Source organism: Alosa pseudoharengus, unplaced genomic scaffold (assembly GCF_046254945.1).
Source record: "Alosa pseudoharengus isolate Yale_2024_CS ecotype anadromous, Long Island Sound unplaced genomic scaffold, YU_APseudo_1.1 YU_APseudo_1.1_scf_8, whole genome shotgun sequence".
NCBI classification, from domain to species: domain Eukaryota; kingdom Metazoa; phylum Chordata; class Actinopteri; order Clupeiformes; family Clupeidae; genus Alosa; species Alosa pseudoharengus.
This window is the reverse complement of record NW_027468870.1, coordinates 32,516,541-32,527,446: the sequence shown is the minus strand read 5'-3', so window position 1 is coordinate 32,527,446 and position 10,906 is coordinate 32,516,541. Positions and strand designations below refer to the sequence as shown.

Here is a 10,906-nt window from a genome sequence, read left to right as displayed (position 1 = left end):
CACACAGGATCTCATTCTAGTGCCATGAACATGACAATGACTGCTATTAGCTACCCTGGCAACCATAGACCCCAGATCTTATTAGTTCGCCTTTGGGATGAGAAGGATCTGAAGGTCAATATCATGTATCAGTGACCACAAAGTTCAGCAGTTAACAGCTTGAATTTTTAACTTAAATTAAAAGTTCATTGTGGCCAGAAGAAGGGATACATCATTGTTGCAGGTCATTGTTGATCATTTGCTCAGTGGGTATTTAGATGAAAGAAAAAAAGCTTTTTTTTTCCAGTGAAGACTACACATGCTCAACTTTTTTCAGACTAAACATACTCATCAGTTCAACTGCCCTTTAAAGGGACACCAGGCAACGTTCTCATGTTAATTAATCATCTTCGTAAGTCGGTATATGGTTAAATGACTCATTACAGGGTGAATGAAGACCCTCTCGCCCGCTCCTACTGCCTGTAGGAAGAATATCCCGCTTGCAAGTTCAGTGTATCGTACCCGCCGACCTTCAGTCTCACAAAGTCTTAGACATCGCGAGAAGCAGGATCAGTTTACATCCTGCATCCACAGCACAGAGGCAGGCTAACGAAACGCTAGCGATTGTTGCAAACATGTGCATAATGGCAAAGCCGGCGAAGAAGCAGCGAAAACCCTTGATGGAAGATGCAAAGAAAAGCAAAAGAACTTCAGACCAAGCGAGGGCTCGTACACGTATCGACATGTACAGACGCTAGGGGGAGTTTCGTAGAGAAAAAGCATCAGGCTTGCCTGGTGTCCCTTTAAATGGATACATCAGTCCCTCCAGTATCTTCAGAGGGTTTGTTGTGAATATTGAAGACTTAAAACTGAAGAATACTTGAAGAATAAAAACTGCTTGTTGTGAATTTGAGTTAAACACAAGCAACTGCAAATAATGCAGAAATTCCATGACAGCATTTTGCAGTGATATTGCAATATTAAGAGAATCTGTAATTACAATTAGCAAAATTCCAGAGGACCTGGACAAGGTGTGGTAGATAAGGCCAGTCCATCACAAATACTGTGAATGATCAGGACTATTATCTTTGTTGGCTCGTTGCTGTCATTTTTCTTTATTTTCAGTTCATTCTGGTCTCTGAAGAAACTCATTAACTAAATAATATTACTCTTCAGGCAACTTTAATATCTGCACACTTCTATTTATTTACCATATACATTTTTTTTAAAAAAACTAAGGAGAAATATTGCACTTTGCACTTTTTTCAGTACACAAATAATACTGATACCAGCACTTCAATGTACCCTCATTTCACACTTATAGTGTTCTGCATAAGACTGCTGGGCTTCAAAAAATGGGAGGGCTTTTCCTTCTTGGAGTGTTTCAAACCACCAGTGCCCCGGTAGAGATAAAATACACAAAAAAAAGAAAGGGGAAAAAAGAGAGTGTGGGGTGGTAAAAACAGGCATCTAGGTTAGTAGTGACAGAGGGAAGTAGCTCAGAAATGCCTTTTCGTCCTGTCAGGTCATGTACTGTGTGATTGCACGAAGAGCGTAAAGCAGTTCCGCCTGCATTCGAGCCTCCATCAGAAGAAGATTCACATGAACCTTGGGGAGGGGAACGGCAAAATGAAGGTCATTTAGTTATTCAGACAGGATCAGTATCACTAGCCAATATGTGATTTACTTTGTTTACTTTTTACCACAATTATTATATGATGTCTGTTGTTATTTCATTGTTACTGTAATCTCAGCTTCACTGAAAATGAGGACTCTCCGAACCTCAGAGAATAAATAAAGGTTGAATGAATGAATACATGAATGATTGATTTTAATTGGTTCCTTTTCCTTGAGTTAGAATGTGTAAAGCAATGAGCCTAGAGACATATCATTTATGTCACAAATCTAAATCATAGACACACAATCAAACACAATGACACACAGACACACAATTGCATCCAGGCACACAGACACAGACTGAAACACACCTTCTCAGAGTGGCGGAACTGATGCCAGTAGCTGTCATACATGCGACGCGTGGTCCTCTCAGGATAGCAGGTCACAGTCTTAATGTAAACTTTCAGGTTGCGCTCCAGAAGCTGATTCACCTCTCCATAATCGTAATCATCATACCTACACACAGAGGACCCATGAATTAGACTTACATAATCAAAGGCAACAGTGCTGCTCATCTGATGCATTTTACCATGTTGGTGTTTCTTACCTGATACCATACATGCAATGGACATAGTTAAAAAGGGCTCTCCGCAGCATGCTGGTGTCTACACCCTCTCGGCTGGCCATGTTGTAGTAGGTTAAATCACAAGCGGTCCTGAATTTTTCATCCAAGAGCAGGCCAATGTCTGAATACAATCTGTTCACCAACGAGAATCCATGATCTTCCCATGAATAGTCCTACAAAGTAAGAGGCATGCATCTTAAACAATCAAATTATCATATTATTATTTTATTCTAATATACCTGTAAAACCACACAGATGTACATATGCAGGACAGTACACAATTAAAATACCTGTGCGCGAAATGTTGGTGGGTTGTCCTCTCCTCGTCGGGCAAAGTCTTGATAACCAAAGGCAGCATCTTCGACAAAACGTGAAACTCTGGACGGTGAAATCATTTGGTCATCAAAGTCTGTTCAAAGGCACAAGCAGACACTAATTTCACCTCAGACAAAAAGATGGATACATGATAAGAAAAGTGATAATTTATTATTTTGTCACATAAAGCTTCTTGTAACTTCCAAATAAGTTCAATTCTTTTTGTGGTATCATAGTGTATGTGTCTGTTGTGGTACCTGTAGACCCCACAAAAAGGCTCTCCTTTTTCTCCTTCTCGAAACGGATGACCATCTCCTCCTCGGAGGCCTCCTCTTCCTCCCTCTCCTCACGCAGCCTCCTCATCCTCTCCAGAAGAGACTCCAACTCGCTCTAAAACAAACACAGTGGTGCTCAATCCTGTTATGTGTACATCCAAAACACACACACCTTACCAATGTCGTTCTTTTCACTTGCACACCATGGGTGATGTAAGATAACTACAGTTATCAGAGCTCACTTTTGTCACGGTCTGTCCATTTTTTGTTTCTCCATGTAAATATGAGTCGCCATAATACATGTAACACCTAACTTTGCCATAATAAATTGAACTGACATCCAGGGTAAATAATCTCATTGTAGTGTATATTGTACACATAGACTATGTGTTTCAACTATCTCACCAGAACAGTTAGGCTTTACGCTGGTTTTGCTCATCAGTGAGTGGGCACTCACCTCAGGACTTTTGCTGAGAAGGATATCCTGCTCCAATTGGCCAAATCCAGTAAGCTCACAAGTGCAGTAGGAACTGACCGGAGCTAGCGTGTCAGGGTTGATGCCACTGCCAAAGATGAAGCTGGCCAGTGCGTGAAAGTGCGCCAACAAAACAACAGCATGGACCAGCTCAGCCAGAGACCAGCTGTTCTCCCCAGTCTTCAACAGGGCCTGAAAAACAATGACAATGAAACACGAGTGTAAGGATATTGTTTGCCATCTTTCAATCTGCAATCTTTCATTCACTCACAAGGTCTATGACAGACTTTATTCAGTTTTTTTTTATGTATTACTGGCTGAGTATGTGTGATGATGGTGTATTAAAATATGCATGACTATGTTCTTGATATAATATCCATTACACCTTCATCCTCTGCTATGATTGGACAGTAGATAGTTCAGTGAAAGCATAAATTACATTACCGTACCTCTATATGTTCCTTGGTAATGAGCCATGGTCTGTGCGCAAGTATTTTGTTGAGATTGTTGAGATTTCTTAATTTCTCGTTGGCATATTGCAGTCCTTTCAGCCACTCCAAACAAACTCCTATCCGGTAAAACTCCTGCACATGCAGTAAAACCAGGAACCAACACTGATGCCGCGCTGCAGCCTACATTCAATACAAGACACACACACACACACACACACACACACACACACACACTTAATATGAGTATGAACTACAAACAAACTACCAATAAATTGCCAGCGAACAGTATATCCCACATGAAAGATACAAGGTGAAATGCTACAAAGCAGATAACAGTGAAAGATACCCATTCCACCAATAAGATCAATGTGCCTCAAAAACAATAACAAGTGAAGAATCAGTGTGGTAATCTGTCATATTGTTAATAGTTAACAGCACATGCTGTATAAACCAGCTGCACTTTATCTCTGCTCTCACCATAATGGCAATATAGTGTCTGTAGTGGAGGGGTAAGGGCCCGTCTCTCCTCAGCAGGTAGAACTGGCAGCGCAGGAAAGCTTGCAGGTAGTGTGGATGCAGGCCCATCACTTGGGTCAGGTGATCCAGCCGGCCAGTGGGAGAGCAGAGCTCGGCTAAAAACAGTTCAGCGTGGGGCTCCACCACCCACGTATCCAGAGACCAGGCCTCCACTATCTGTATGCAGAGAAAGAAAGGGAGTGAGTTTGTGTGTGTGCGTGTGTGTGTGTGTGTGTGTGTCTTATGCTGTCCCTTACCTCTTCTTCTGGTATGAAGGAGCTGGGGCCAGTGGAATACAGTCGATGGATACTTCTGCTCGGCTCCTGGGAAGACACAAGAGTGGTGTCTCAATATTAACTGACAGTCTATCAAAATGCCTTAGTTAATGACTCAGCTGAAATCATGGCAGATTGTGTGGAGTTACTCTGTTCGTCACAGACCTCAACCCTACCAGCTACAAATGGGAAGTAGATCAGAAGTGATGCAGTTAAAATGGGGAAACCTGTGCAAAGAGATGCACAAGCATTCATAAGGGAAATGATGTCCTTTACTTAGTTCAGGAAGTCTGACTCACTAACTGGGCGTGTGCATGTTGGCCAACATTTTAAGTCTCACAATCTTCAAAAGATGAAATCTGTCCTGATACAAAGTTGTTATCAACTCCCCTAACCTACATCAAAATTCCAAGACCATCTGGAATAACAGTAAACTCTACTACCACTACCTAAGTTTCACACATATACGGTTAGGTAATATGAAGGCAGAAGGAAAAATTCTTTGCCAAGATAAAAAAAAAATAATAATTAACTATTAAGGCTAAATACTGCAGCCTCTCCTTTGAATATGAACACAAATCTTCAGTTCAAGATTGACTGCCAATTAAGACCACAATGAAATATGAACAGCTCTATCTACTAATCCAAGGATGACAATGAAAATAAGATGGGCCATGTCTGAGTAGTTAGCATGCAGAGCACAATGCCTGCAGTGTTTCCCATACATTGACTTATTTGTGGCGGCCCACCACAATATCAACATTGACCACCACACAATGATTTTCCAGGTTGTACTACATTGTGCTTAAATCTGGTTAGCATCATAACCACGCTGCGCTAATTAACTGACAGTCTATCAAAATGCCTTAGTTAATGACTCAGCTGAAATCATGGCAGATTGTGTGGAGTTACTCTGTTCGTCACAGACCTCAACCCTACCAGCTACAAATGGGAAGTACATCAGAAGTGATGCAGTTAAAATGGGGAAACCTGTGCAAAGAGATGCACAAGCATTCATAAGGGAAATGATGTCCTTTACTTAGTTCAGGAAGTCTGACTCACTAACTGGCCGTGTGCATGTTGGCCAACATTTTAAGTCTCACAATCTTCAAAAGATGAAATCTGTCCTGATACAAAATTGTTATCAACTCCCCTAACCTACATCAAAATTCCAAGACCATCTGGAATAACAGTAAACTCTACTACCACTACCTAAGTTTCACACATATACGGTTAGGTAATATGAAGGCAGAAGGAAAAATTCTTTGCCAAGATAAAAAAAAATAATAATTAACTATTAAGGCTAAACACTGCAGCCTCTCCTTTGAATATGAACACAAATCTTCAGTTCAAGATTGACTGCCAATTAAGACCACAATGAAATATGAACAGCTCTATCTACTAATCCAAGGATGACAATGAAAATAAGATGGGCCATGTCTGAGTAGTTAGCATGCAGAGCACAATGCCTGCAGTGTTTCCCATACATTGACTTATTTGTGGCGGCCCACCACAATATCAACATTGACCACCACACAATGATTTTCCAGGTTGTACTACATTGTGCTTAAATCTGGTTAGCATCATAACCACGCTGCGCTAATTGTTAAAACTGTTGCATTCAAGTTAATTCTGCAAACCTACCACCACAAATAGAATACAATTTGTGGGAAACACTTGCCTCTGATTATTGAGGATCACATAAGGAGATATGAACTTAAAAAACATACATATGTCACAATATTGAACATTGGATCAGAGTCGCTAGCTGTACAAATAATTGCAGCCTTTGCGATTGGCTAATTGCATTAGTTGAAATCGCAATGTCTCTTCGATAAATTTGATTAATCTTTCAGCTCTAGTCATAGGTCGGAAATCCTGTGCTATTCAAACCTTACTGTGAACTGACTACAAAATGCCTCTACAAAGCATCAGCATACATTCAGCACAATAGCAATACTCAGCTGGCACCAGTAATGAGCAGAAGTAGTGCTTATTATATTATCCATCATGTCACTTCTAACAATAACTAGCCTATTCAACAACAAACAATACGCCTAATAACTAAACTCCTAAGAATTAGTCAGTGATTTTGTGAAAGTAGGCTTCTTCATACATCATTGACAGTACAAATGGGGATTCAAAGCCAGAGTGTAATTAGATCTACTGTATGAGCCCCTGAAGAATTGCTCTCTAGAAGGCCCCATAAATGAAAAGATAAGATAAACGCAATATCAGCTGAGATGATTTTCCAGCATCTGACCACTGGCTGCCCCTCAGTTACCTCACATCATAAAAGCCAACGTACAGCAGACTGCCATAAAAAGCAGCTGTAAGTCCACTGGAAACTGAACATTGTACCAGCACTTTGACAGCAGAGTAGTTACCAGTGGAAATATGCCAAACAGCCTGAAATGTACAGAGGGAAAGAGCTACCCAAATATTCTCATTAGTACACGCCTTGAATTCTATAGACAGTATAAATTAAGATAGAAATTAATGTCTCAAATTATTGTTGCTTTTTTTTACATACATGTAAAAAATACATTACATCTAACTAGATTTTTAACTCTAGCTGATAACCCTCAACAAGTAGGCTAGAATATGTATGGCATTGTCCATGAAAGCAGTTAGTAGGTCTGATATGTAACAGGGACGTGATCCTGCGTCAGAAATGTTTACACAGAACTCCCCCCTGACACACACACACACAAACACACTCTCTCTCTCTCACACACACGCGCATATGTACAGTTTACTCTGGTCCCTTCTCTCAATGGACTTGTCTGAAAGGCAAACAGACATTAAGCCAGTAGAACATCAGTCCCAGTGCCCAGACACTGCAAACAAAAGGGCCTGTAAGGCCCCCGCTAGCTTTTATGTGGTGTGAGCGCATTCACACACGCGTATCAGCATATTCGCACCATGTGTAGAAGTGTGTCAGTGTGTGTCCGCGTCTGTGTGTGTGAGCAGTGTGAGCGGCATATGCCCCGGTTAGGTAACTCCTCTCATCAAACACACTCACCCTCACACCGATCTAGCTCACACACAGCCTGTGCAGCCTCACCGGGGCACAAGGGGTTGACTAAACACAAATTAAATTATGCTGGCTTTTTTGAGATAACATTCATATCTTTGATGCGTGTTATATAAGCAACGTGGACAGTTATATCAAATTCTCAGTTAAGACACAGTCAGTGCTCCATAACCTTGTGCAGAATATGCCCCTCAGCCTTCCTTTAGACTACATTTTAGGTTTCATGTCTTCGAATACTACTGAGAATACTTTTTCTGCATTATTTAAAATAAAACGACAATGATGTTACATTTTAGTGTAATAAGTGAATTATATATAAGACATTAGTGAATACTCTTCAACATTAATTTTCAAATCATAAATCCTGTTGCTGTCATACAGTCCTAGTCCATGACTTAGATCTCTATGTAAGCTTGTGTGATATGCCAGAGTGAGGCTGCTGAAGGGCTGAGCTTGGCACTTTTGATGTTGCTGGAGTTGGAGTGAAGCCAATCACAGTGTTCTGTCTGTGTTAATGCGCTGGAATGTGACATTCTGTCCTCACTGAGATATAACTTAAACAACATCATGTGATTGTGTGGTGTCACAGTGTTTGGTGCTCCCCCACTGCTGTGGAATGTATTGATCTGTCTTGGCTTTGTACTAAATGTTTTCATGATAAAATTATGCCTAGTGTGAGTACATTATTACAGGACATTCAGGTTCTGGTTCTTATCCGCCGAGGGCAATCTTTTGTACTGAGGCTTTCAGGCTGACAGATTTCATTGTTTCATAGACCCAGGAGTTCTCCCGAGTTCTGCACTGTACCACACAAGTAAATGCAAGTCCCATGAAACAGAACTACTGTATATGTGCGTCTGCTGACCTGAAATCAGGGTCAGTGCCTCATGCATCAAATCAAGCAGAGCTGGAAGAATAGGCAAAAAACTTAAATCAAGGTGCTTGATTTAATTTGACCTGGATAATTCTGGGCTGAATTTACACTGTGCCAACATATCACTCAAGTGCAAAAGATAATATGCCCCACAGTACAGTATCATCAGTGCTACATAGAAACAATCCTAATCTTATTCACATTAAGTCTGGAGATTCATGGGTGCAACATCAGTGTAATCAAGAACAATCCATTCCAAGAAACTGCAGTGTTGTGCAACATATTGCAAGGATGACGATGACAAAGCAAAGCATGCTTGATAGGACATCTGGCCAGTCTTAAGGGCTTTGCTGAAGTCCCTATTCACACACTTGTGTCCTATGAGAGGTGATAGGGTAGGAGGTTGTATGTTACATGAGTGCCCATGTCAGTGAAACAAATGGAAGAGTTCTGTTATATGAAGGCAAGTAGGAGTGCAATGGAAATATTCGGTTTGGAATGTCCATGTAAAATAACCACACGTCTGACTTACTACAAGTTGCAGGTATATGCGAACACCTACAAAAAAAAAAATCAAAAAGTTCAAGAAGGAAGCCTCCATTTTGCACAACAGGGAAATGGTCTTTTATCAGCCTTTTACACTACTAACAAGTACACTACTTGGAAAACTAATGACGGAAAGCAATAACTAATGTGGTTGACTAAAGCTAACCAGTTTCATCACCACATGAAACTAGTTATAATATCTAAACAAATATAAAGTATCATGATAAAGTACATTAAATTACACAAACAGATCACAAAGAGCAAACAACAGGACATTCATCATTCAATTCAATATGATGAAAATTCCACGTCAACTAATATGCGATTAGACTTTGATGTTATTCCTTAAAGATACTTTGTGAAGTACATGTGATAAAATCTATATATCGCACAGCATTTGGTGAGTGATGTACACCCACCAACTCATCTGCTATATTCTGTCATGCATGTGCTGGTGTTACTAACCATTTAAAACTAGGTCATGTGCACTACTTTCAGAGTGATGAATGACCTCTAAGAATAGCACCTCAGAAAAGAAGGCCAGGCTGAGAATTCCACCACCTTACCCCACCCCCTCAACTTCTCACTATTCTGCTGCAGTCACCTCCTCTTTTGGACAAAAAATATGTTTGTATTGTAAGTAACATTTTCCCTATTAAAACTGTCCATGCAGTTATGCACAGCAAATCATGATTGAATACTCTGGTGTTTTTTGACGTTTTAAGATAAACAGACCTTGTACTGTCGAGACACTATACACCAGATTTTCGCACAAAACCAGGATAGCTCATCCAGCTCACTCTTGTAGATATATAGCACGGCTAGTTTGTTAATCATTAAGTGATAATCGCACAAAGTGCTGACAGGATCAAAAGAAACCACCTGTGAATGCACCAGTAAAAAAACACTGCATCCTGAACTATGTTAGCCTACCGCCTGGCTGGCTGAAGTGAACTGGGTGACGAACAACTTCTCGCGAGTCAATCACACACTCCTCGTTCTTCATGAGGAGTTATAACTGATAGTTTTACACAACAACTGTCTGAAACTTGTGTAACTCATACAGATTACAGTGTATTTGAAAGGAGATCACTTACCTTGTCGAAGACCATTTTCTGACAGACCGAGCAGATGGGATAGGTGCTTGGGGAGGCATGAGGGTCCGCGTTCACATTCATTCTGAGGCTGTCGCCCAACGATTACAAATAATTATGCAAATTGGTATTACGTCTCCGGTACCTTTGCTGGCACACACAGGAGAGAGACAGGGAGAGAGGGAAAGCCGTTGAGATGTTAGGGAGGAAGTTGTTGACTTGAGGTGATTCGGACAACCGGCCTCCCCTCCGCGTGGCCTCTGCTCTCTGCAGGCAATCAACGCTAGCGCACCGTATCTGTTCGGGGGCCATGAACACCACGCCCCCTGGCCTGGGCACCAAGATCCACGCCCCCCTCCCCCCGCCAGTTGTGGGTGATTGGATTTAAATTCAATCGTTAGTATGATCAAGTGGCCATCAATCAATAATATCCTAAACTTTAAGGGACCATTGGGGCTATAACGGAATGAATAGCATTTGTGACACTTGATGATGACCTCCCTGCAAGTTTTACAGCAGGCCTAAATACAGGTCAAGTTACTTGTCCATTTCTTTCAAATACAAACACTTGGAGGCCTTTGAGGAAAAAAGGCTACATTAATGTTTTGAATTGAACTAATTAAAAAAAGAGTCAGTTTAAAGCTTTTCATGACCTGAAAATGTTAATGGCTGTCCAAAAAGTATCTCTAGTATACATTCGGCCTACAATGCAAAATAGTTTTTTTTTTTTTTTGGTCTGTTTGTTTTAAAGATGTTGATCAATGAATAATTTGGTCAAGACATCAACCAAAACTATCTGTGCAAAATATATGGTAGGCTAAATTGT

The 10,906-nt window shown here is 40.7% G+C and overlaps 1 protein-coding gene across 1 annotated transcript; it reads right to left on the bottom strand.

The window, feature by feature from the left end:
- Positions 1–868: 868 nt before the first annotated feature.
- sesn3 (sestrin 3) lies at positions 869–10,164 on the bottom strand. The gene is made up of 10 exons (XM_076273766.1): positions 10,084–10,164; positions 4,512–4,577; positions 4,216–4,431; positions 3,736–3,918; positions 3,269–3,478; positions 2,794–2,926; positions 2,512–2,630; positions 2,204–2,394; positions 1,968–2,112; positions 869–1,587 (listed from the first exon to the last, which is right to left on the bottom strand). Exons 1-10 carry the CDS (start codon positions 10,162–10,164, stop codon positions 1,501–1,503), a joined length of 1,431 nt encoding a protein of 476 aa, XP_076129881.1. The 3' UTR covers positions 869–1,500.
- Positions 10,165–10,906: the final 742 nt, after the last annotated feature.